General features: G+C 29.5%; 5 protein-coding genes and 1 long non-coding RNA gene across 14 annotated transcripts; 4 read left to right on the top strand and 2 right to left on the bottom strand.

Moving 5' to 3' along the window:
• Nucleotides 1-2,755: 2,755 nt before the first annotated feature.
• Nucleotides 2,756-7,251, bottom strand: LOC118070673 (uncharacterized). The gene is made up of 3 exons (XR_004690798.1): nt 7,150-7,251; nt 6,991-7,043; nt 2,756-2,865 (listed from the first exon to the last, which is right to left on the bottom strand). It is a non-coding gene; the product is annotated as an uncharacterized lncRNA (long non-coding RNA).
• A 395-nt stretch (nt 7,252-7,646) lies between these two features.
• Nucleotides 7,647-9,379, top strand: LOC118070636 (nuclear receptor-binding factor 2-like). The gene is made up of 3 exons (XM_035089349.1): nt 7,647-7,713; nt 8,156-8,415; nt 8,677-9,379. The coding sequence occupies exons 1-3, from the start codon at nt 7,690-7,692 to the stop codon at nt 9,152-9,154; spliced, it is 762 nt and encodes a 253-aa protein (XP_034945240.1). The 5' UTR covers nt 7,647-7,689; the 3' UTR covers nt 9,155-9,379.
• A 279-nt stretch (nt 9,380-9,658) lies between these two features.
• On the bottom strand, nt 9,659-19,550 carry PAN2 (PAN2-PAN3 deadenylation complex catalytic subunit PAN2). 8 transcript variants are annotated; one of them, XM_035089351.1, is made up of 19 exons: nt 19,311-19,549; nt 18,157-18,210; nt 17,226-17,815; nt 16,883-17,070; nt 16,580-16,749; nt 15,954-16,482; nt 15,588-15,871; nt 15,270-15,366; nt 14,377-14,610; nt 14,042-14,287; nt 13,714-13,960; nt 13,163-13,342; nt 12,917-13,083; nt 12,646-12,826; nt 11,829-12,554; nt 11,611-11,740; nt 11,307-11,528; nt 10,941-11,202; nt 9,659-10,854 (listed from the first exon to the last, which is right to left on the bottom strand). In XM_035089351.1, exons 3-19 carry the CDS (start codon nt 17,326-17,328, stop codon nt 10,807-10,809), a joined length of 4,014 nt encoding a protein of 1,337 aa, XP_034945242.1. In that variant the 5' UTR covers nt 17,329-17,815; nt 18,157-18,210; nt 19,311-19,549; the 3' UTR covers nt 9,659-10,806. The 8 variants fall into 8 exon arrangements, with proteins under 8 accessions (XP_034945242.1, XP_034945245.1, XP_034945243.1 ...); XM_035089354.1 differs by having other exon boundaries at nt 18,198-18,210; XM_035089352.1 differs by having other exon boundaries at nt 17,226-17,776; nt 18,198-18,210.
• A 111-nt stretch (nt 19,551-19,661) lies between these two features.
• Nucleotides 19,662-21,807, top strand: LOC118070629 (caspase Dronc-like). The gene is made up of 6 exons (XM_035089343.1): nt 19,662-20,119; nt 20,203-20,336; nt 20,469-20,736; nt 20,800-21,047; nt 21,140-21,377; nt 21,468-21,807. Exons 1-6 carry the CDS (start codon nt 19,985-19,987, stop codon nt 21,606-21,608), a joined length of 1,164 nt encoding a protein of 387 aa, XP_034945234.1. The 5' UTR covers nt 19,662-19,984; the 3' UTR covers nt 21,609-21,807.
• A 373-nt stretch (nt 21,808-22,180) lies between these two features.
• On the top strand, nt 22,181-23,535 carry boca (LDLR chaperone boca). The gene is made up of 5 exons (XM_035089376.1): nt 22,181-22,459; nt 22,528-22,602; nt 22,680-22,840; nt 22,906-23,050; nt 23,122-23,535. The coding sequence occupies exons 1-5, from the start codon at nt 22,331-22,333 to the stop codon at nt 23,152-23,154; spliced, it is 543 nt and encodes a 180-aa protein (XP_034945267.1). The 5' UTR covers nt 22,181-22,330; the 3' UTR covers nt 23,155-23,535.
• A 432-nt stretch (nt 23,536-23,967) lies between these two features.
• Vha14-1 (V-type proton ATPase subunit Vha14-1) lies at nt 23,968-25,802 on the top strand. 2 transcript variants are annotated; one of them, XM_035089377.1, is made up of 5 exons: nt 23,968-24,284; nt 24,722-24,756; nt 24,820-24,901; nt 25,019-25,101; nt 25,177-25,802. In XM_035089377.1, exons 1-5 carry the CDS (start codon nt 24,230-24,232, stop codon nt 25,327-25,329), a joined length of 408 nt encoding a protein of 135 aa, XP_034945268.1. In that variant the 5' UTR covers nt 23,968-24,229; the 3' UTR covers nt 25,330-25,802. The 2 variants fall into 2 exon arrangements, with proteins under 2 accessions (XP_034945268.1, XP_034945269.1); XM_035089378.1 differs by lacking the exon at nt 23,968-24,284 and having other exon boundaries at nt 24,527-24,756; nt 25,177-25,798.
• The last annotated feature ends 39 nt before the right edge of the window (nt 25,803-25,841 follow it).

The following is a 25,841-nucleotide window of genomic DNA, read 5'->3' as shown; positions in this document are numbered from 1 at the left end:
GCAACTGTAAATTCTTTTTCAGCATTTATGGTAAATTAATTGATCAATAAAATGCAACTAACAAAATATAAATAAATAAGAGGTTTATAAGTATGATGCAAAGCACCTGGTGGTCAAGAATTGGAATAAGTGAGAAACAACAAGAATGCAAGGATTTTAAAATTTTTTTCTCGGTAGAAAAAAAAATATATATATATATCAAACTTTGTCTTCATCAATCATAATATAACTATATATTCAAACGAATTAAAAACCAATTTGTATCAGAGATAGATAAGAGTAGAACATAATAAAGAAAAAACGGATGAAGGAAAAAATAGAAGTCATCCTGATTAACTTCCGAAACGAAATGTTATTTTCATCAGATGAAATACGTGTCGGTGAAAATATGCACCATCATCATGTCCAATAATTGAATATGAAAGACTTGAAGGTTTAAAATTTACATAAGTTTATCAATAAAAGAATTAATTCATTTCTTAGCAAGTGATCATCAAAATAAAATAATCATTCTTGAATAAATTATGCAACCAACTTTTTTAATTTTTAACCACACGAATTTAAATTGATATTACTACTTAAAGAATTATTTATTTTATCAAATAAATCATTATTTAAAATTGTTTAATAATAATTATACTTAAACCTAATATCTAAGAAAATGACTTTTAAGTGTGTGGTACTGCTCAAAACCATAAAAATATCTTTACAAAAATAATTGCTACTTACAAGCATAATATGTTGATGGTAATAATAAAAATGGGCATATTAAAATCTAAATGATGGTTGTAGCTACCATAAACATAATTACTACAACTTAACATTACTTAAAAAATATTTACTGTAAAAAAAATTCACTAACTTTGCCAACAATAAATTAATTGTCAACATTTTAGACAAATTAAAAATAGTTTTACCAACTTCAATTAAAGATTACCAAAAAAAAAAAGTGAATTATTTTCATAAATCAAATGAGTTTAATATTATTAAAATAAAAATGTTTCTCTTAAATTCATGTTAAAAGATGTTCCTCTAAAAGCGAAATGTTTAAGTGTATTTTTAAGTCAACTTTTCTCCAATTTATGTGTTTTGTTCATCAACGGAATTGTTCAGCACCCTACACTATACATGTACAATACCTCCGATTCAGTCTGCATAAGATGCCACTTGTGTTATACAAAATAATAAAACGACTCTAGAGCATCAAAGCAAAACAAGACCAAAAAGACACACGGAAGATAAATAAGAAAAATAAGGTTGGATACGTGAGCACGTGTCCTGGATCATGGATGCAAATACGGCATAGTATCCTGGCTGACGGCTGGGTATATGCGTCCAAGAGACAGTAATATGGGTAGGTTAGCTGAGAACCAAGGTGGGTTGAGCCGCACCCTGCTCCTCAAGCATCCATCGAGTCTTGCGGCTGCAGCAAACTCATATACGCACACCCTCTTTCTCTCTTGTCGACCTGAGCAGTGCTTTACACATGCACGTGAGTTGAGACGACACGCACACGCGTACGAAGGAACAAGATGCGAGGTTAACGCCCCCTGCGATATCTCAAATCGACGCTCAAGTGTGTCCCCTGTACGCTTGTATGTGCCTCAGGAAGCGTGCGTGTGCGGGGACTTACCTGGAGGCCCGAGCATAAGAGCTCTGTCCAGTTTTCCCATGGGAACAATACCCTATGGGATATAATAACGACTTTACGGCGTGAGAGATCCAAGCATCTTCAATTATTTACATCTTGCTATCTTTAGTTATTTTTTTTTCATTCTTTTTTCCCTCTATCTCTCCAGCTTCTATTGAGATGTTTTTGTTCTAGCATTGTATAGAGAAGTTTGATGATGATTCAGGTAACGGATAAATTCGTACTCAATCGTTTGTGGTCCAGGTAGGTGGTGTGTTTACATCAAGTGCATCGCCCTCAAGAGTTGAGTACAAACGAGAAAGAAATGAACATGTATGTATATCTATATATGAGTATACGAACTGATGCTTGAACTCGTCGAAAGCAGTTGCCCACTTGTTGCTAGGTATACAACAGGTACCCTCATAATATTCTGATGCCTGCCAGTCTTTATCTTGAAACGTTACTCACTTGAGATTTTGTACAATCTTCTCTTCTGTGTTGGGCCAGAAAAATGTCCTTGACTCTCGGGGAGGTCGATTTGAGTGTATTCATAGTCTCTGGAGGTCTCTACAAAAGGATATCCCTCGAGTGTGAAGATAAACAGAAGCTTTGTATTACTAATGGATGCACGTCAAGAATGCAAATTCCTTATATTCAAGAGTAGGTGGATTATTTCCAAATTCCGTGATGTCACTGTAACAGTTGACGAGTCTAATTAACACACTACATTCATTGACTGATGCAATAACTGTCATATACTAAACTCTCAGGTGTGTGCAATTGACTTGAAGGGAAATTCGCGTGGGTTGTGCAAGTTGGTAGAACTCTCTTACGTTTGTGTCCCTTGATGCCGCGAAAGCAGAGTGAGGTGACTGCAGCACACTGGAGATGGTGCGTGGGCGACCGGAAACTATCCCTCCTACATTTACAGAATGCCCTTAACTCAACAATAAGAGAACTGCTGAGAGACAACGGCCGATGCCAATGTATGTGCTTAGAGGATAGTCTTTAGATTATTCTGCAAACGGTAGAGACCCTTTGGAATGTGTCGCTGAGACACTGAATGACCTCGATCTTTCTTAGGAGACCATCAAGAAATCACTTGACAGTACATGTACACCCGCACCGTCTACTTCATTCCTTAACATCTCTTCAATCAGAGAAAACAGACCCGCATCATCATCATCATCTTGACTAAATCTCTTCGATGTCACCTGATGATGGAATTTGATCTGAAACATTTTGTTTCCGTTACAAATGAAACGTAAAAATATAACGAGTTAATTTAAATTTTTGGAGTGAATTATAATGATCAGTATATAGAAGAGAAAAAAATGGAATAAAATAAATAAATATAGTGTCAACACTTTCGAATCCCAACAAGTTTAATACGGATGAGTTAATTCTGAGCCTTGAGATCCCACCAAGTCGACATTAATTATTTCTAGACGCATGATCGATTGGTGAATGGGATCGAAAGAATCGACTAATCAAAATCCGGATTTGTCCATTGGGGATTGAGGATAATATAATGTTCGTGTGTCTTAAGCTTATAGATGCTTATAGATCTAAGTGTGCAACAGTTGAGAAAATAATAATCACTCTCTATATCCCACCGTCATAATATCTAATACCATAACTATCTCCTATATGTGTTATTGCGCCAGGTATATACACTTGACGCCTGAATCGAAGATTTTCACAACTCTCTGACTTGGACGCTGACTAGGTTGATGCGTGGGCGACCGGAAACCGTACCTCCCTAACCGTCTTTGGAAGCTCTAGCCTCGAAGAAGGACAGCTAGAGAGAATGGGTATAAGACACCGGCATATACATACATCATGGTGGGATGGATAGTCTCTCTCAACTGTTTCTGATCAAGACTCGATCCTTCAAGTGTATTATGATGATAACCAAAAGAGCCGGCTAATGTCCCTGCATTTGGATCTGCACTAAGAGGTCAGAAAATTACTGGTTATCACCCACCGACCAGCTTAGATGTATCTCCTGAGTAAAATGTCATGACTGGAGAAAAAGTGGATGTTTTAGAATGGGGGGTGCGATGACCTCTAGGTCCTAGCAAGAGAGCAAGAGTCACTGATCTTCCTCTCTCTTTCTTGTTTCTCTTAGATGGTGAGAATATTCCACCCACTGTTCCAAGGAGACACCTACGCCAGGAGTATGCCAACGTTATTGAAAAACAACGGTAAACAAGAAAAAATGGTGGGTTAAATTGTGACACTTTAAAGGCCATAAAAAAAAAAGAAAGTTGATTGGAATGATATTTGATAATGGTGATAAAATCATACACCAAGTATCATTGGATTTCTTGGAGATTTTCAAATATCTAATTAATGTAATTAGAATAAAGTTAAATAAATAAGCTAAAAAAAAGTAAATTAAAAAAGCAGTAGTAAAAGAGAGGTTTGAAAGGGCGAAAGCAGGCTTTTAGTTATAGAAAGGTGATGACCTCGATCCTACATGGCGCGCGCCGTTTACGTCTTACCCCGATCTCCACCTATCCTAAGAGGCTGCTGCTGGCTTGCTTGTCACAGCCCACGCTGCCCTTCTGTCAATTATATTTATTATTTCATTCATACTCGCTGTTGGTCCTCACCATGCCCATTCACCAGTAGATAGGCAACGTGCACGAGAGAAAGACATAGAAAATGACAAGTACAGATGAGATTAATAGGAAAATCAAGTTAATTATCGATATACGATAAGTAACCAAGAGATTATCGAATCGTAATCATGGAAAGTTTAATCTTTTGTTACTTCTTGGTATCTTGTAATTAATTAAATAAACATCTAATACACATTATGAATTATATAATAGCTGTATGCTTGAAAACATTATAAAAGTTTCTAAGATTATGGTTGATAATATATTTTTAATGATGGGCAGGGATCATGGAGCGATGAGTTCTTGAATCTTTAACGCTTCAGGTGGTCCGTATATTATTGAATATTGTCTGAGTGTTACTACATATGTATTCGTAGTAGTCGGTCCAGCTTTTGCAACTCGACTGCAAGTTTTATTTTTATAGGAAAAATCGAGTTATGATACAAAGTACTATATACGGTTTTACATTTAAAAAATGTCAATACCTAACAAGAATTATCAGCATGATAATAATCTGTAATAAATGAGAAACGTCTGAGGTAAATTTGAAAACATTGAAGATAAGTTTTTGTCATAAAAATTTTTAGATGATTCTCTAGTAAAGACCCTTATAACTGCGTCACACTGTTAACCAGCCACTAATAGACAATTTATGCTTAACTAGATTCTTATCAAGTTTTTGTAATAAAAAATTGTTTACTAATTTATTGCTGTGTAGTTATTTTTTTCTCATAAACATAAAATTTGAAAGTTTGGTAAGAACATTTTAATTATTAATATTTTTGTTTTTCTTTTCACGAATATGATAATATTGTGATGATTTATAGATGTCATTAAAATTAAAGAAAAACCAAACTGTCTCTTTCTTGATATACTTTTGAAATTTTTCTTTTGAAATTGATCCAATCATCTTTAAGATCAACTTAACTACCAGATATTCAAATAGTCTTAGAATTGTCAAAGCGATTGGAATTTTTTTAAGTCGTTTGATGGATTAGTGCGTTGACAACTATGATGATGACATATTAACTTTAACTTAATCGTTCAGTCAATCGAATGAAATTGAGGTAATGTTAAGTTATAAACAGACTTTCAACTGGCATTTATGCTATAAGATTGCATTTTAGTATTATTAACATTTGGAACATAAAAAAAATCTTGTCAAATATACTTAACATCAAAATTACATAGTCATGACTTAAAGTAGTTAAGAATAATTTTAATTTTAAAAAATCCTTACCTATAGGTATCTTATCAATAATAAAACTTTCTTCTCTTTACCTTTTTAGGTTGAGTTCACTTTTTTACAATTTGTTCATTGTTTCAACATAAGTTTAATAAGGACAAACTTATTATTAAAGAGATAAGTGGTACAATAAAATACGTTTTGATGTAATTTTAACTATAATGGTTGTAACAAGGTTGTGAGACACTTAATTACTATATCAAGAAGTTCTTTTCTAGGATTAAGTCTTATGAAGTGTTGAGTGAGTGCATTAGTTCGAACTAACGCACATCTCTATTAAAAGTTTTCCTTTTTTGCTTCAATGAAAAAGAAAAATAATTATGAAAAAAATGATCATTTCAAACAATACATCTCAATATAATTACACAGAAGAGCATAACAGTATATGATCAACTACTGTACTTGAAAGGTCAACTAGTGTAGACATTAAAATTGTATTTAGAATTTTTTTAAAGCCTTTTTCTACAGCCCATTCTAGATTTCATCGAGTAGTGATTTCTTATGTAACTTTTTTATGAGACTTCTTCAAATAAAAAACACTTTTCTTAAACACATATTGTAAATTAGGTAGACATAAAAATGAAGAGTTTGATGTCCTACTGAGTACTTTTGTGAAAAAAATTTTACTTGTTTGTTTTTTTGACTTTTTAGGCTATCTAAAATCGCAGGTTTTAGATTTTAATAGCCTAACAGCAATTTCAGATACTGATAAAAAAAGATATAAATGCATGGAATTAGCTATATATGGAGATCATTTCGGTACGATTTTAATGATATTAAATCTCTAAAAATTGTTTAGTTCCCAGTGATAAAATTAATGATTTGAATATCTATTGTTCACAAAAAATACATTCACTATTCAGAAGCTTATTCTTTAATTTAATGGTTAAAGTATAGCATAAAATAAATTTTTACATCGGTATTTATATAACTTAGTTAATAGTAGAAATAATAATTATTAATTTACTCTGAAAAATAGAAAATCTTTATGTAATGATTGAAAACGATTTTCGATTTTCTGAAAAATGTTAAAATGAAATCAATGTTCAATAGCATTTCAAACATAATCAAATCATTAAATGATAAAGTAAATTGATAAGACTTTCAAGTACCATTTGACAGACATCACTTTTAAGGATTCAATGATCCATAAAGCTTGAGTAATCTTAACAAGTAGTCAAAGAGGTATTGAGCTCATTGATTCTTGTGAAAACTGTGAGAATATGGTGAAATCCGATCGAATTAGATTAACTGAGCAATTTATACTTTGTAACGATTATATGGGTTAAATTAAGTCTACCTAGGTAAAATGATTTTATTTTTTATCTCTAAACCAATGCATAAATAATTAAATAATTATTTATGATAACACAATCATATATGGTGTACTTAGAGATACCTGTATACATTTCCATACGGAATTATGCAGAAAAATGTATCATTATAGTATTGAACAAAAAAAATTAAATCATTGAAAAACTCACCAATCGAGACCACACATCAAAGAACATAAAAGCATCTTACCCAGTTCATTGCTCTGAAAAAATTATGCACAAAAATTATCAATTTTTTTTTCTATATGATATATTATATTTATGTTAGAACTAATTTATAAATTAAAAATAATGGATATATTCACGTACCTTGTATGGTTTAGAAAAAATATCATATTATTAAATAAATGAAATACGTTTCATACAGATTCTAATAAATCATAGCACAAATTGATAATAGAAATAAAAAAGATATAGTCTTTTTTATTAATAATAAGATATTCATATAAAAAATGAGGCGTAAAATACATGAATGCATCAATACCAATGAAAAACTTTTATCAATAAATATTAATGATTAGCGAATAAAAATGACTATTTCATTCGATAATGTCCATTCTCAATGAATGTTTAATTGTAATGTAAATTGAATACATATTTTAATAGATCAATAGACATATTTACTTGTTAATGCAAACATAAGAATATTTATAAAGAAATTATTTCTCTCCAAAACTCACAAAATCTACGATATTTATCATCAAGTACACAGAAAAACGCGCGAACCTAAAATATCAACACAGTCGCCATCTTGTTGTCATCATGATAATTTTCTGAGAAATGACGCCATACTTTATAATGCGTGCGCACCCTGTTTACGTCTCCTCAAACAGCTGATCGCAACCAGTCATGGAGAATTCTATTCTGAATATTGTAAGTACTTCACATTAATTTCTTGCATATCATTTTGAACAATAAAAAACTTTTTATCAATTGTTATTGATTAAAAATATTTAATAATTCTAAACTGTTTTATTTATCAAAGCTATCAATCATTCAAGTTTCATCTCTTGATAGTACAAACTAACTTTTATATAATTTTTAAATAAAAAACAATACATACTTAGTAGGCAGTATTACGCCATTGTTTCTTTTTTTATTGACTTGTTTTGGATATTTTGTGGTCTTTGACTGATATTTTCTTCGCTTCATAAATTATTCAACTTCTTACAATTTTTTGATGATATACTCTATTTATTTTCGCGAAATGTCATAGGTTTATTTATAGATCAAATACATCGATAGGCATAAAAAATATCTCGAATTTATTAATAATTAATCATGACAGTTATCTAACAATTCATTATAATTTCAGGCACACGAAAAACAAAGAAAAGCAGAAGCATTTTTACATCAAGGACGATTCGAAGACGCAGCTGAATGTCATGAAAGGGTAGCAGGATTATTATCAGAAGTTCACAATCAATTAGGAGTTAATTTCGTTGAAATAACACCTGAACAATCTATTACCAGTACTGATAAAAAATCACCAATTTCATCTATTCATTCGATTGTTGCTCTTGAATCATTAGCTTTACAACGGGATTATCATAAACGGCAAGCCGCTGTTGTCAGGTAAATCATTGTTGCACTTCACTATCAAATTTATATATTTTTCTAACAGTCTGATTAGTTCACTATAATTTTTTACTGTTCATAAATCAATTTGCTCAATGCAAATAATAAATTTTTATATATCATAATTCCTGAGTCTTCATTTATCATTCTAATACCATTTAATTCATAATTATATTATTAAAAATTGAATTGTTACTTCTTTAATAAGAAAATATTTCATACATCAATCGTCTAATTTATATACATTTAATATTGAAGGATGAAGCAAGCACAATATGAAGAGTATAAAAATACATTTGAAGTCCAACAGAAAAATCTGCACAGTAAGCATTCAACAAAACACCATGATAAAGGTTTTACTGCGTCTATTGGAACAGAAAAATTTGAAGGATCATTGAGACAAGCTATTTACAAAACTATTGAAGAACAAGATACTCTATTGAGTCTCATATCACTTCCTGATGATGATCAGGCATTCAAACACCCTAAAGATACGGGTACAGTTATCGAAGAACTACGAACAGTGAATTCTCAATTAAGATCTCTCGTTGAAAGTTTGCTCAGTCAGCTAGAGGCCAAAGAACAAGAGGTGAAACACTTAACACAGCAGTTGCATACTGTGTCGGTTGTTGAGAATGATGAAATTTGTTCGGGTGAAGGACGCTCTGTTAGATTAGCACCTCTTCCACCTCTAGCACCTTTAGAGATGCCTTTGTTTGATTATACATCCTCATAAAATGTGTTAGAAGATATTTTGTACATGGAATTTAGCAAATTTTTTCTATAAATATCATTTAGTTATCGCTTATTATATAAGATTATATAATAAAAAAATAGAAAATAGAATATCTAATGAGCTTTCAGCTGACTAGACGCAAGATTTTACATTGTTGTACAATGATTGAATCAATAGAAAATTTTTATAATCTTTAAAATTTCAAAAATTGTACATAATAATTGTATGGCCATAACTTGATTTTCAAGTAAATGTTATTTAGCTTATTATTAATTTTTTATATTTTTTTTTTCAATTTTTATAATGACTAATTATAATAGATAAAATTTTTATCATGCTATTAAATAGCTAAACGACGTATCATATATAATCGATATTATTTCATATTGAATGAACAAAAAATTCAATGAAAATTACGCATAGTCTTTCAATTTGATTGTAGAATTATTGTTAATCTTAAATCAAGGTTCTTAAATAATTAAAATAAGTATGTTCAACCATGTATATTGTAAGTAAAAAATTTATTGTAAATTATAGTATTTTGTACCAGTTACAGACGTAAATAACTCTTATCATTACTTATACTAAACCATAACCTAAGTCTAATATTAGATAATACTAGACTCTCTCTCACTTATAATTTCAAAAATATATTTTCTATCGATCGATACAATTTACATCATATTTAAGAATTTCGTTTTTGTTGTTTCTAATTTAAAGCACATATAAAAATAGTTAAACAGTGTACAATAATTTTAGTCTGTAAAATATATTTAATTTTTTTCAATCGATTAATTTTTCGCTACTTATGATTCTATACACTGATTTGATTGACAATTGCCGCAAATGAGTGACAGTAGAAAAGACAATTTAAAATTTTTTGCATTAAAACAATTATATATAAAGAGTATAAAATGTTTATATACAATAAATTAAATAAAATTGTGTAAATATATAATATTATGAAATTCACTTGTCTATTTACAAACTATTGACTTTGAATTCGGAATGCATATATTAATTCGAAAAAAATAAAATTATACAAAAGTTCATTTCTTTTATATAAATAACAGCTCTTCTTTGCTTGATAGCATGAGTTTTGCATTCTATTTACAAATGAGTATATATGTATATAAATTAATGACCTTTTTCCCTTTGTATAAACTGCAAAGTACTGACATTACAATAATTGAGTAATTGACAACAAAATATATCAAGAAATAAAAAATAAAAAATGTGATAAATTATGCGGTAAAAATATAAAAACTTTTTTCAAGCAAACATTGGACAGAACCTTTGTAAAAATCTACCTTGTAATAATGATCAAAAATAAATATTTTGGAAACTTGAAGTAGTAAATATAAAAAAAAAAATTATCTTTCCCATTGCGGCTAATTGTTCACTATTTAAAACTTGTTCTGTGATTTCATTAAATTATGCTATGTATAATGGTGTAAATGTTTAAATACACCTTAATAAACTAATTAAGTAAAAAATGAATTTTTCCTAAACTAATATTTTTATACAGCACGTAGTAAAAATTACTTTTATACCCGTAATGAAGTTCCTTATCCAAAAATAATCTCTGGTTCAATTAATTTCCTTTTGAATTGTACATATGCAGAAGTTACGTAATGGATGAAATCCCTCATTTACTCAGCTTTGATCGGAAAATCAGCTAAAGGTTGGTTTTCTGGAACCTATCAAGTAAATACAGGCAAATATTAATGAATGTTCATCATACGAAAAGATTGTTATTAGCAGTTATGGATTATGATTCACGTACCTTCCATTGTAACTCATTTCCAACTTCATACAATCTTTTGAGTTCATCATATATTTTGCCAGAAGACTCTAATTCTTTGTATTTATGATATAATTCCAATGCAGCCCGTGCATCTTCAGTTGAATCATGAGTTTCTGATTGAATCGTTCTTCCGAAGAAATGCCATGTAAGGAAGCGAAGGGATACCATGCGACGATGTGGCAAATGGAATAGTAAAACTGTATCAATTATTTGTTCTGGTGGAACAACTAAATTGATTACTCTGAAAAAGACAAAAATAACAATTAATATCAACAATACTATGCATTGAATTAGTTTAATAACTCATGTAAATAAATTAAATTGCTTATTGATAAAAAAATTTACCTGAAATCATTTTTTAATCCATGACCAACAAAAATAATTCCATTATCCACAAGGAATCTTAGCTTTTGATACGTTGACTTCAACGTAGTTAAATGTTTACTACTGAAATTGGCATCTAGATCTCCAGGTTGAATACCACTAAATTTAGTAAGGTAATCTACAACTTGTTCTTGAGTACTGATGTAATCGTCGATGAAGGGAGTTCCTTCCAGAGGTCCTTGACTGGAAAACAAAAGCATTTAAATTAATATTCGAATTCAACTTTTTTTTTTAATGAATAATTAAATTGATATAAATTATTTACCCGCGAATACATGTAATTCGTGCAACAGACATATGGCTGGGTTTAATAGTTGACATTTTGCCATCACTTCGTATTTCAGATTCTCTTGGGTTAATTGTAACAAACTCAGCATCAATGCCTACTAATTCACCTAAAAAAAAAATCGATTTATCTAATTAATCTTGGACATAAATTTATATTTTATATTTTATCTCTAACGAATTAAATGTCTAACGTACCTTTTTTTGGCATTTCATCAGTAGTTAATGGCGTAAAAGTAATACCCCGAGTTCCACCACTGCGGGCTATACATTTATCCTCGCCAAACACGTTGTAAGTTAATGGGCTAACAAAGGTAGCTGGTTCCGGGGCTGGAACTGCTGTATAATGCAAAACACATGGTACTTTCCAATCTAAATTAAACCATACTGCTTCTTGGGGTGTAACTGCAGATATACTGAAGTCATTAAACAGATACCACTGCGCGACTGCACTACCCGTTGATCGTTCATGGTAATTAGGTCCAACACGAATTAATGCAACCACATGCCTTCGATCTTCACTCGTTTTATCATCAATATAACAAACGACAGCTGAAAGAGTGTACTGCATTTTCTGTCCTTGATTTGTTACTTCAGGGTTCACTGTCTCACTGTTTTCTTTAGGTTCTTCTTTTTCTTCTTTTGTTTCTTCAACAGACTTCTTCTCTTCACTGACTTCACTTTCTTTTTTGTTCTGTACACTATCTGGTTTCACTGCACTATCATGTTGACCATTTTCTACAATCAACGGTGCACTACTTGAAACTTCACGATCAATTTTATTTAATTCTTCTACTGAAAGTTCACCATTGCCGTCAATAGATACTTCAATACAATGTGGTATCCATGAATGTTGATAGTAATAATGACTGGGCGGCGTCGTTATTTGGACTGGAACTGATGAAAGCACAGACTGACTTTGATCTATAATAATACAATACAAAATAAAATCATTGTAATAAGAAATTTTTCTTTTATTGAATGATTGAAAAAAATCGGTTTTTTAGATGCATACCAGAATCCTTTCCTGTATGTCTAAATCTGCAATCACTGCGGGCACAATTCACTCCATAACGACACATTTTCGTTGTACTTGGTACTGGACTTGGCGTTGGACTTGACGATGGGCTATTTTCTTTTCCATTCATAGCTTTATGAACGATAATATCCATTTGCGTTTGCCAAAAATCTTTTTCCTTTGAAAAAAAAGAACAGGTGTTAAAATTTATGTAAACAATTTTGAAAATAATTTAAAATTTTCAATTGATAGTAAAGGTATAACTTACTTTTTGTGTATCCAATCCACAATTAAGTACTAAAACTTGTGGTAATTTAGTGATCCGACGAGATTGTAATGTAGGACTGAATTTTTGACAATCATCACACCAGGCTGGAGTTATTTTCTCAGGCTTTAAACTTTGGGATAATATTTTCGTGAAAGGAATTTCTTCATCTAGAGAATAATGTAAATCAATGAATATAATTATCATAAAATCATCTAAGTATTTATAAGAAATTGTGCGATTACTTACTTGCATTTACTGCTTCTGGATATACTAGATTACATTGAAGCATTATAGATTGCTTAGAAGCTTCTTGACCACATTTGAGACAACGATGAATGTGAATTTGTTCAGCTCCAAATACTCGACTGATGTCAGTATCTTCTTCTTGTGATTCATTTCCTTCTACAGTTTTTTTATTGGCATTTTCTATAACAGATGAAAATAGAAAATTATTAATTTAAATATACGATTTCTAAATTATAAGTTTAAATAATTTCTGATAAATTAATCAATATTTTGCCACCAATGAGTGATATTAATTTTGTAACTGTATTAGTGCATTAAAATATTTTGTAATAAGTTATCTAACCGATTGCCTTGAATTGTAAATAATAATATAACAGAACTCAGATTATTCACTGTGATTATTAATACTGGTTGACACAATGTAAAATAATTAAATAATTCAATTGTTATTACGTTATTGCAAGTAGAAAAATTTAAAAAAAAGTAAATTATATAATAAATATAAAAAAATAAAAAAATGGATGCAAAGGTTACACATAAATTGTGTTTACCTTTAGCTGCAATCCATATATATTTACCATCCTCTTCCTTTCTTCTTTTCTTCTTTTTCTCGGAATCGTGGTTTTTGTAACGTGACCCCAGATCTTGCAGAATACTTGGAAAATCTTGTTCATTATATACAAATGGTACACTCTTCAATTCTGATTTCAATCGCGCAGCTTCTTTTTCTTCTTGTTGCCGTTTTTTTGTTTCCCAGATCTCATAATGCATTTGATGTAGAATAAATCTATTCCAGCTCTAGAATATTAAAGTAATTAATCTTTAGTATTTTATAAAATGTAATGATTATAAGAATAAATTGTCATTTAAATAACTTACTTGTGTTAATCTAATCAAACTAGTTTTCTTCTTGGCTTCAGGATGTAAATCACTGAGTATAAGTCCTAAAGCAGCTGCTTCTGGAACCGTTCTGAATGCTCGAAGAAAATTAGCAGCTTGGCATGGAATACCTTTTGATATGTCCAGCATATGAAAAAGGAAGCCTAATTCACAAGATAAACAAAACTCTTTTTGGCATGCGTGAGACATGAGAGCTACTCGAACTGGTTCACAGTAGTAGAGTAACTATAACAAAAAAAAAATGAAATTAATAATCATGATTTATTTGCAAATTTTTATGAGATAATATTGAGTAATTTGAAATCATAGCTTACTTGTAACATAGCATTGCAATAGCTATTGGGCAATGTGGCTTCTAGTCCAGAAAAGCTGGTCAAATTGTACTGGTCCAAATCAAACTCATCGTATCCCAGCCGAGAGTATTTCATTTCAATTTTACGATACCGTTTAGGAATAGCAATGAAAGTACCATCTTCAGTTTTGGATCTCGATTCTCCAGAAAATGTTTTTGATACCAAACCAGTTCGTTTTTCATAATTATAAGGAATCTGAAAAAAACGATAAATGATTACATTCATAAATATATGTTTTATATATCAATTAACGAATGAATTACCAATAAAATTACTATGCTCCCGAAATTAACTTTCTTCGTTTATACAGCTGTAATTTGGAGAGCTTCCGTACGTATTGTTCCAATATAAATAGTCAATATAAGGAATGCATATCAATCTCGAAAGTATGAACAAGTCGGTTATGATATTGAAATTTTATTAGGTTCTACACAATTGATATACAACTTTACACATATATGCAACGAATTATAGTACATATGTGTCTCCTATTTTTTTATCACTATGGAGCCTAAGTTCTTTTACAAAGTCAACGCTCTACTACAAATTTACCAAAATATTGATATAATTACTCGAAAAAATATATAATACTGTATATATTAAATATTCTGACTATCTATCACGTTTCTTAGATAAATAATTATTAGTTACACTACTTATTCAATCCCTGATACTTATAGGCACTAGAATGGATAAAAAAATATCACATTGTATATTTTTTTTTTCATAATTAATACTTAAATTCCGAAAGTCTTTGGAAAGTTATGGAAAAAATTGATAAAAGTTTAACGGAATGGAGGACAGGAAGCATAGGATACATATGATAGAAATTTGGGAGAGTAATAATTTCTCACTTGATTTCTGCGGAAAGACTGAGGATTTGGCGCGTAACCGATAGTTCCCTGCATCTTCATTGTCCTTAATATTTCTGGATCTATTGCTGGTGTTCTCCTATAAACAAACAAAATTTTGAATATTAAATTTACTGCGAATTATAATGAACTAAAAGAAAACAGTTATTTACAAAAATAAGCATACAATTTAATAAAAAATGCAAATTTATGTATTCACATGCAAGAGTTGTAGTTGAAGTCTGTTAGACCAACTGATTAAAGATTTTTTCAATATGTATATAAAGATAAAAAAGTTTATATAATGAACATAAAAAATACCTGTAAGTTTTCGTCAAAAACTGTTCTGGCCAATCACTAGCTAATGAATCACCATTGTATATCATCGGTACCGAACTTAAAGATGTTATATAATCATCATATGCAATAGTATCAAGAGTTTCTACTGGATCAGCGAATTCTGTAGGTCTTGAATAAGTATTAAATTGAAAATTTGGATTGTTGGTAGCCAATAAATGGATAGATCCAGCAGCATCTCCAAAAGCCAAACATTTTGATGTTGGAGACACATCAAACGACAGGGCCATTGCACCACCAGTTGCAACCTAAAACAAATATATTTATTATTTAATTCCTGTTGGTAACATAAATAGAAATTTTTAATGAATTAATTAGAATGAAAATTACTTGGTAAAGACAAGTGTGCGATGGCTGTACGTCAGCATAAATAGTATCAAGTAACTGCATCTGTCCCAGAGGCGAAACCACAGCAAGACGACTGGAGTAGCTCGGCAAAAATTTCAACAAGAACGGATATACGAGTGTTGTAACAGGAGTAAGAGCTCGCATTTGTCTTAGATCATAGACCATCAAGAATCTATCAGCTGAAAGACCCTGTCGACTATTACTGAATCCACAAGTCACCAAATAATTTCCTTGGACATCAAAGTCACTCAAAGAACCACTGTGAGTTTCTAGAGTGTGTTCAATAGATAGAGAATAAGGATCTCGCAAATCTATTCGGCCGGCTGGATTTCCCGTACAAATAAATTTGTTATTTCGCCTCATGATTGCACACCCATTTTCGCCAACATGTACTGATCCTGTTTCTTTTCCATGAGAGAGATCAAAATTTATTATTGTATCCTGATGGCCTCCCATTAATAATTGAGAACCATATTGAAGCATGCATTGCATATCAATCATGTTCGACGATCTGTAATGACATAATACAACGAATATTATTGCTAAAAATTCGATGAAGATAATTAATAATGATCGATATCCAATATTGATTTGAAATAATTGCTTACGTATGAGTAAATAATGGAATGCCTCGGCGTAATTGACCTCGAAGAGAAGTCTGAGTAAGACAAAGGATCGCTTCATCTATCGCATGAATTTGTCTAATTTCCTGGGTAGCATGAACTTGAAAAGATGTAAATTTTTGCAGACCACTACCATAATAAGATGTTACATGGCCCTGAAAAACAATTTTTGTAATTTAGGATGATAACAATGAATGTTGTTACTGATAAATGATTAAATATTTCATGATTATAGGTTAGTTATTCAATGTATAACTACAAGATTGTGGGAAATAATAAAATAAATACCCCTTGATTGCCCATCCACAAAAGTTCTTCCATGGTATCAAATGTAACAGTAGATACTCCGAAACTGTCACCACCGTCAGCAAGTACACTCTGTGTTTCACGAAATTCTGCTCCATTATATTCCTGGCCATATTCTTCAGTGCCTTGTAAATATTGTTCACTTGTCAAACCATAATGAGGTTCTTCCCCTATAATAAACAATAGAATAACAAATTTCACTAGATGACTAAGTAGCTACATAAACCACAGTACTTTCATAGATAAACATTATCGAGATAAGGATTTTTAGCAATACTAGTTGATAGTCAAATTTTGTTTTGTCAAAAAATATGAGACTACTTACACAGCAAATTTTGATCTTCGCCGACATCACCTTCAACAGGTCCTTCATAGTGGCTCAATAATGAGAAATCCATTGCAATTTGGTTCATAAATGAAAAATTCATATCGTTCAACACTTTTCAAAATAAAGAAAAATAAAGAATCACAATTAAATGTAAACTCCTTAAGGCATTATTAGTCGCCTTGGCAACAGAGTAATGCACTTTAAGTACTGCACGTAATATGAAGATGTAAAGCACTTATCACCAACAAATTTGCACAGTTACTTAAGTAAACAATTCACAAATCAAACACAAATGCAGATTTTTATTCAGAGAATACTTTCCACGATATATTCACTGAGAGTTTTAGTTGTTGCGCGTCCTGAGACTGTAAACAACAATATAGGTGACTATGACTAGAGTCGCTCCGTTTTAATGGATGCATTTTCCCCACTATGTGCATTTTACTCCTACTCCACATTCTTCGTCGCGCGCACGCACGCACGCGTACATCACCAGCAAGTAGGGAGAGCTAAGTCAGGATTGGTCCTTCTGAGATGTTCAGTACCCACTCAAAAATCATGAAATATCATGTGACTTTAGAATAATCCTGGGAATCAAATAGATTTTAAATTTTAAATTATTGAAAATTTTTTGAACAAATATATTTGTTTCTAAGTTAATAATGATAAACTTTCAGCTGAATACTTCATTATGCTATATGAAAACGGTTTAAAATTTTAGCAAATGCTGATGAAAGCCAATATTATATTTTTAAAAAATATTTATGCCAATGATTTGTCAATAATTGCAAATAAAGTTGAAAAAAATTGCTTAGAATCTTGATTAAATTCTCGATGTAGGCATGTTGTAAATTCCCATACGGAATTATGCATAAAAATGTATCATTATAGTACTGAACAACACAAATTAAATCATTGAAAAACTCACCAATCGAGACCACACATCAAAGAATATAAAATGCATCTTACCCAGTTCATTGCTCTGAAAAAATTATACACAAAAATTATTATTTTTTTCTCTATATAATATATTATATTTATATTAGAACTAATTTATAAATTAAAAATAATAAAAAAATAATAAATTAATGATAATTTATAATTTAATAATAATATATTAATTTTTTTGATATTAATTATATATATAAATATAATAAATAGAAAAAAAAATAATATAAAATAAATACAATAATAAATATAATAAATGTAAAAAAAATATAATAAAAATAAGAAAAAAATATATAAATTTTTTTTATACATATTTTTTTTTTCAAATATATATATAAATATTATATATATATACATATATATAAAATAAAAAATTTAATATAAATATAACATAAATAAATATAAAAAAAAAATACGTTTCATACAGATTCTAATAAATTATAGCACAAATTGAACACCTGTGAGTGTGTTGTAAATGAAAACTTTGCTAATACGTAGGGATTATCAGAAGGCACGAGAATAAAATCCACCGGTTTTCTCTATGTGATATATTATATTTATATTAGAACTAATTCATAAATTAAAAATAATAAATTAATAATAATTTATAATTTAATAATAATATATTATTTTTTTATATACTCATTATATATATATAAATATAATGAATAAAAAAAAAATAATATAAAAGAAATATTAAAAAAATATAAAAAAAATAAAAGAAAATATATATATATAAAATAAAAAAATATAAAATAATAATAATAATAATAATAATAATAAATAATTAAATAAATAAAATAAGTTTCATACAGATTCTAATAAATCATAGCACAAATTGAACATCTGTGAGTGAGTTGTAAATGAAAACTATGCTAATGCGTAAGGATTATCAGAAGGCACGAAGAGAGTATAATCCATCGGTAAAGACCAAAACTACCTGCTTAAAGATAGCATGAGCACAAGATGAGCACAAGACTTGTAATAATCCGAAATGATATATAATACCTCTACCTGACACCAGAAAAATTTTCTGCATAATTTTCTAAAGATTGTTTATTGCTGGTACTTGAAGCTCGTTTTATCTGTACCTGCTCTTTACTCAAAAATAAAATCGTTGTATGGTTTTATTACCTTCAAGCGGTCCCTTTTTCACATTTTCAGATATTTGGCACTTATAACCTTTCATGGCGAACACCTGGTAATTTTAATGGCTGGAATTTCCCAACAAGTTTTCCCAAAACATTTTGTATGAGATCCTTAGACTTATCTGTAACAATAATCAGTTTTATGAACTTTCTTTTTAATTGCATCTGATTGAAAAACTTATTTGTTAGTAAGGTAGACACAACATATGTTACACATGTAGTATGATTGAAATCCCGAAGAGGCGGAATGTATATAAACTTATGTAGAAAATAAAGGAAACTACATGACCTTTTGCAACAAGTGTACATGTAACCTTGAATGCACATGTGTGCTAATGGAAAGGGTTTGCAATGTCTTTTCTTCGTGAAGTTTTCAAGAAAAATAGTGACAATAAATTAAGTTTATCCATGTCGTATTTTATTTTAAATAAATTATATTATATATCTGCAATATTCAAAACAACTTAACATTGCATTTTATTTAAAAATAAAATTAACAAAATTAGTTTTGATTACGATGCATCGCCTGTTGTTGTTAATTGATATGCTACTTTGTCACTTTAACTGAAGTTAGGTTATAATTAAGTCTTTATTTTCAAAAATCGCTTAAATAATTGGAGTTGTGACAATTTAATTATTTGGTGCAATATAAAAAAAATCATGCAACCTAAAGATCGTGAGAGAATAGATCGAAATGTTGATCAACTTGTAGATTTAGTAGATATGGAAAAGTTGTGGCCTAAAATAAAAGACATTATTTTCTATCAAAATGATCCAGGAATTCCTAAGTGGGAGGTATATATTGTCACTTATTATTTACATAAAATATCTAACTATTTTTATAGTTATATATAAATCAATGGTTTGTTTGTTTACAGAATAGTTTGAATGATCCAGACACAAAAAGGAATATTTTATTGGAAGTGAAGACACGCGGTCCTTATGCTTATAGTAATTTAATTAATGGTTTAAAAGCAACTGATCAACATCCTTGTGTTGAATTATTACAGAAGTATGTATACTTATAATTTAAAATGCTCCATTTACATTAATATTTAAAAGAAAAGCATTTATTTATATTTTCAATTACAAATTTCTATTTAATGATTTGTATAATTTTTGAAGCTAATTTTTATATTGTTAGCGATTCGGATGAATCAAATGCAGATGGATCGTCATCAATTATAGTGAAAAAATCTACAAGATTTTATGATTTAAATTCTAATGAAAATCCAATTGGTACATATAGGATGCGAAGTAATCCACGTGGGCTAGTCTTACTCATATCATTGATAAATTACGCTCCTGCAAACCTGTATCGAGCAGCTGCTGAACTTGATGATAAAAATTTAAAAGATCTCTTTAAACAAATGGGTTTCAAAGTTCAGTCTGAACGTAATCTTACTGCCGAAGTATGTACAATGAAAATTATTATTTATATTTCATTCATATTTACTAAAATTTTTTAATTTTAGCAAATAAGACAAACAATTAAGGAATTCTCACAAAAAGCTGAATTACAATTTGTAGACTCAGTATTTATCATTGTATGTGGTCACGGAAATATGAATTCAATTGGAGATGATTCAGTTGTCTACGGTGACGATTACCACGACGGTTCAAATTTAGTAGTATCTTGCAATGAGATAATTGATTACTTTGTACCCGAAAAATGTGAATATTTAAAAAATAAACCAAAAGTATTTATTTTTCAAATATGCAGGTAAATACGATACTTAATTAGTTGAACAAATAAATAAATAAATACGTATAAAATAAGATAAAAATTTGATTTTAAAAATTATATATTTTCAGAGGAGGAAATGAACAAAGTATTGTCAGGAATGGCATGTACAGAAATATTCCATTCCGGTTTAATTTGGGAATTGGAAAATCACATTTTGATTATTCTGATATGTTCATAGCCCATTCAACATTGCCTGATTGTGTAGCATATCGAGGCTGCGAGAGTGGTAGTTGGTTTATTCAATTTTGCTGTTCAGTTTTTGCACAGTATGCGTATGAACATCACGTAGAAGATTTATTTAATTTGGTAAGATGTACATACTTTTTATTTCTACATTGTACGTTGAAAAAAATATGTATGTATCGTATCAATCATAAATCAATAATGAAACCATAGGTTGATCAAAAAATTAGTGAGGTTTCAACCACGTCGAAATTCACCGGACCGAGCAACACTACCTGCCAAACGCCGTCTCTCAAAAACTGTGTTTTTAAACATTGCTTCATAAATCCTGGATTATTTGAGGCTAGCAATTAGTTTTTTCTTACTTGTATTGTTTTTTAAACGATATTACATGAGTACTTCTATTAATAATCATTTTATCAACTATATGAAGACTGCAATACTTACAGTTAATGAATTAAACAGATTATTGTTATTGATTAAATAATTTCATAAATTAGTATATGATTGCAATAACTTCCTAATAGGAGGTCAAAAATAGTCAAAAATCACAATTCGTATATAGTTTAATTATCTAAGAAATATTTTTAAAATTTTCAATAATTATATGAGAATGATGTATTTTGATACTTTTATACTGATTAAAATTTTTCAGATCAATTTATATTAATAAATTATATATAAATCTTAGTCATTCCTGGAAAATTGCGGGAAATCCTATCCCTGATTTTTTATCTACATATGCATTCAGTAATTTAAGCGGGTATGTTCGACTGTAAACCAGAGAGGAAACTACTGAGAGGGTCTACTCTATCAGGCAATGCTATCACATGCCTTTTTGATGAGTCTCCATCTTACTATTTAGCCGTTCATTCAAATTGAACTTCTATGGTAATTTATGGCGACTCCGGTTGCACAAGCACGCGCCACCTTGAGAAGCCACCTTCGTCATTCGCCATAGCTGTGGCACAAAAAAGGCTAACGTGTTTATATACAGTGTTTACACGTTTATAACCTAAAGTTATAAGAAAAAAAAAGTTTGAAAAAATATTCCAAAGTTTACAAAATTCGCTACTATGAAGTTAATGTCGGTAATTTTTATTAGTTCATTTTTCGTTACATACTGTGATACAAAAATTAAATCTAAAAAAGATGTTAGAGACATGACTGATGCTGACATGGAAAGATTATTAGATCAGTGGGAGGTAATTTTATGAAACAATTAATTGTACCAATATAGAAATGTATTTTACAATTTATATTTCAATTTTAGGAAAATGAAGAACCTTTAGAACCAGATGAATTACCCGAACATCTTCGTCCAGCTCCAAAGATTGATTTATCTCAGGTAAAATGATGAAAAATCTATCAGTAAGATCAATCTAATGTGTGATAAACAATTAGATAATAAAGTATGTTTTTTAGATGGACACATCTAATCCGGATAATCTGTTGCGTGTCACAAATATGGGAAAAAGTGTTATGATGTTCGTCGATGTTAGAAAAGACTTATCTGAAGATGAAGCTGACAATATATTACGTATTTGGCAAGGAAGTTTACAAAATAATCACATAGTTGCTGAAAGGTATAAACTTTTTGTCAACTTTAAATAAATATTTCGCATAGTGCTTTACTAGAAATATTTTTTAGATATCCTATCGAACCCAGAAGAGCAATCTTTATGTTCAAAGAAGGCTCTCAAGTAGTGGATGCTAAAAATTACCTCATCGATCAACCAGAGTTAGAACTTGTAACTGTAGGCAGCCAACAATTTTATGGCAAAAACTCTAAAAAGGTAAAACAGCTGATTTCTTGAAAAACTCATAACAGTACATGAGAATATAATGAATTATATTTTTTTTGTAGCAATCTCAGGAGAAAAAGAAAGATGAATTATAGTATCGTTCAAGTATATTCCTTTGGCTGTGGTACACTGTAATTAAATCATTTTTCTATCTGAGTATTTGATATATGCAAGAAATGACAATTATTTCTAAATATAAATACATTAAAAGATTTTTAAAATTACATCTTTTCAATTATTAGCTTAAGTTATGCAATTAATTTTTTTTACTCAAGTTATTTATATAGAATGGTTTATGGCCAAGGCATTTTTTTTTTGTGTAATATCAAAGTAAGTTGTGTCTAAATATGTACCTATATTATGATAAAAATTCACTTGTATTTGAAGTTTGAGAACTCTTTACATTCCAGTAGATTACGAAATGAATTTTTGTATTATTTACAACTTATTGTACATGGACATAATTTTTAGGAAAAATAAAATCATTTGAATCCTCCTTTACTTGATTCTGATTGTGAACTTTCTAATGCTTTCACTTCTCTTTGTAATTCTTTTACAACCGTCGCTAATGCTTGCGGGTTGACACCATTTTCACACAATCGAATGCAAATACTCAAAGTTGCTGGATCCAAATGGGTATTTAATAATTTGGAGATTTCATAAAGAGTTTGAAAAGTCTTCCTCGATGCATTTACTTGATGATTAACATGTGCAGGCATTTTGAATCTGCAAAATGAACAAAACCAATAAACATAATTAAACCTTTCAAGAAGTAAATGAATAGTGCAAATTATAATAAAATATCAAGGTTAAAAGTTTAATTTAAGCATCTCTTGACTGTTAGTCACTATTTAGCTTTGGATAATTGCCAGCAACACTTATTAAAACATACGATGCCAATTTTCTAGTCCAGTGTCTTTAAGAGCTCTCAGGGAAACATTGAGTGACGTAAATGAATTACTTTTACACTTTAAATTAATGCTAAATAATGTTAAAGTGATTAGAGTTATCGAAAAAAATTTATTCACTCACTTTAATTTTTTAAACGTAGTTTATCAGTAGAAGTTGGTTATTGATGATTGTTGAAGTAAAATAAAGATATATCTTTAAATTCTTAACAAATACAAACTTTTGCAATTTTAATTTAAAATTAAAACATTATAAAAACAAATGGAAGCACGAAAAAGACCACCCCCTAGAGAAGATTCGTCAGTAATTAGTGATCGTAAGTATTTATTCTTTTTATTTGTGATAACAGATGACAAATTTTGCCATTGATAGAATTATTAATTCATGCGAATACTGATTGAATTCTCCTTCAATTCAATAAATACACGTAAATTTTGCAAATTAAGTCAACTGGTGGTGCAAAACAAGGTAACGATAAATAACAATATTTAGAATTTTCCATATCCGACCTCTGATGACAGAAAAATTAATTCCTCATGAAAAGGTTATCTATCGATTTACTTTGTTCATGGTTGGATTGAAAATAGTCACGAGATAGGTGTGACAGATATCTGATTATTTTATTGTGAATAAAATACTTTGAATATAAATAAACAAGTATTTAAATTTACATTAAATCATTAATATTCGATAAAATTTGATAATTAAAATCTGTTAAATAAAAATACTCAGTAATGGCACTTCATTCCGCAGGAAAAGGAAAACTTATTGCTGTTATTGGTGATGAGGTAAATTTTATGATGGTTCATGTCAATATATTTTAACAGAATAATCCTTATAAATCTTTCAAGGACACTTGTGTTGGCTTCCTGCTGGGCGGAGTAGGTGAAATTAACAAAAATCGACAACCCAATTTTATGGTCGTTGACAAAAGTAAGCCACCATTAATTCTATTCAATTCGTTACTAAATGTTGTTAACAAAAAAATTTCAATATTCATTTATTTATTATAGGCATCAATAAAATATTATATTTTCATTTGTTTACTAGACACAGCTGTGGGTGATATTGAAGATACATTCAAACAATTTGTAAAACGTGATGACATTGACATCATTCTCATCAACCAAAATGTAACTATTATTTTACATTTATTATTATTTTTCAATTCAAAGTTTGAAGTTAAAAAAAATGTTTCAAATTCGCAGGTTGCAGAAATGATTCGTCATGTGATTGATGGTCACACACAACCTGTACCTGCAGTATTGGAAATTCCTAGCAAGGATCATCCTTATGATGCGAGTAAAGATTCAATTCTAAGACGAGCTAAAGGAATGTTCAATCCCGAGGATATACATTAATGTGATGTATAATAACATTATCAGTTTTAAATAATTATTATTAATACAATTATGAATGGCTATAATTGTAGCTCAATAGGATTTCTTTTTAGCCAACAAAATGAAAGGATAAAAATGAATTGAAACATTCCATAAATTTCACCGTTTTTTATGTACAGTAATTCATTTGTTGATTATTAATAGTTCTAAATTGGTCTTTTATTTTAATAAATATTCAATATTTATTTCGATCAATCATGCAATACGAAATTAAAGAGAGACTATATTGTTTGATATATAACAATCAAAAAATTATAAATATGAATTGATAAAGAGTACATTAGTTTTATTGTATATAAATAACACAGGTATTTTACATCATCAATAAATCCTTTCATTGAAAATATTTAAAAAGTTGAAGCTACAAAAGAATATATAAATTGTTTCAAATTAGGAGTTATAAATAAAGATAATATAATACATATATTTAATACAATAAATATAATCATGCAAAAATTTAAATTTATCTGTCA

Source organism: Chelonus insularis, unplaced genomic scaffold (genome assembly GCF_013357705.1).
Source record: "Chelonus insularis isolate UGA/USDA-ARS -01 unplaced genomic scaffold, ASM1335770v1 contig_66_pilon, whole genome shotgun sequence".
Lineage (NCBI taxonomy): Eukaryota > Metazoa > Arthropoda > Insecta > Hymenoptera > Braconidae > Chelonus > Chelonus insularis.
The sequence above is the reverse complement of the archived record's forward strand: the minus strand, read 5'-3'. Positions and strand labels throughout refer to the sequence as shown.

What these genes read in the sequence shown, in the direction of transcription:
- LOC118070636 (XM_035089349.1), top strand. Translation starts at nt 7,690, where the DNA reads ATGGAGAATTCTATTCTGAATATT. An exon ending in AGAATTCTATTCTGAATATT is followed by an intron (nt 7,714 to 8,155) that starts GTAAGTACTTCA and finishes TTATAATTTCAG; the next exon opens with GCACACGAAAAACAAAGAAA. An exon ending in CGGCAAGCCGCTGTTGTCAG is followed by an intron (nt 8,416 to 8,676) that starts GTAAATCATTGT and finishes TTAATATTGAAG; the next exon opens with GATGAAGCAAGCACAATATG.
- PAN2 (XM_035089351.1), bottom strand. Translation starts at nt 17,328, where the DNA reads ATGAATTTTTCATTTATGAACCAAATTGCAATGGATTTCTCATTATTG. An exon ending in GTGGATTGGATACACAAAAA is followed by an intron (nt 12,827 to 12,916) that starts GTAAGTTATACC and finishes TTTTTTTCAAAG; the next exon opens with GAAAAAGATTTTTGGCAAAC. An exon ending in TGATGAAATGCCAAAAAAAG is followed by an intron (nt 11,741 to 11,828) that starts GTACGTTAGACA and finishes TTTTTTTTTTAG; the next exon opens with GTGAATTAGTAGGCATTGAT.
- LOC118070629 (XM_035089343.1), top strand. Translation starts at nt 19,985, where the DNA reads ATGCAACCTAAAGATCGTGAGAGAATAGATCGAAATGTTGATCAACTT. An exon ending in CAGGAATTCCTAAGTGGGAG is followed by an intron (nt 20,120 to 20,202) that starts GTATATATTGTC and finishes GTTTGTTTACAG; the next exon opens with AATAGTTTGAATGATCCAGA. An exon ending in AACGTAATCTTACTGCCGAA is followed by an intron (nt 20,737 to 20,799) that starts GTATGTACAATG and finishes TTTTAATTTTAG; the next exon opens with CAAATAAGACAAACAATTAA.
- boca (XM_035089376.1), top strand. Translation starts at nt 22,331, where the DNA reads ATGAAGTTAATGTCGGTAATTTTTATTAGTTCATTTTTCGTTACATAC. An exon ending in AATCACATAGTTGCTGAAAG is followed by an intron (nt 22,841 to 22,905) that starts GTATAAACTTTT and finishes AATATTTTTTAG; the next exon opens with ATATCCTATCGAACCCAGAA. An exon ending in ATGGCAAAAACTCTAAAAAG is followed by an intron (nt 23,051 to 23,121) that starts GTAAAACAGCTG and finishes TTTTTTTTGTAG; the next exon opens with CAATCTCAGGAGAAAAAGAA.
- Vha14-1 (XM_035089377.1), top strand. Translation starts at nt 24,230, where the DNA reads ATGGAAGCACGAAAAAGACCACCCCCTAGAGAAGATTCGTCAGTAATT. An exon ending in TTCGTCAGTAATTAGTGATC is followed by an intron (nt 24,285 to 24,721) that starts GTAAGTATTTAT and finishes TTCATTCCGCAG; the next exon opens with GAAAAGGAAAACTTATTGCT. An exon ending in TTGCTGTTATTGGTGATGAG is followed by an intron (nt 24,757 to 24,819) that starts GTAAATTTTATG and finishes AAATCTTTCAAG; the next exon opens with GACACTTGTGTTGGCTTCCT.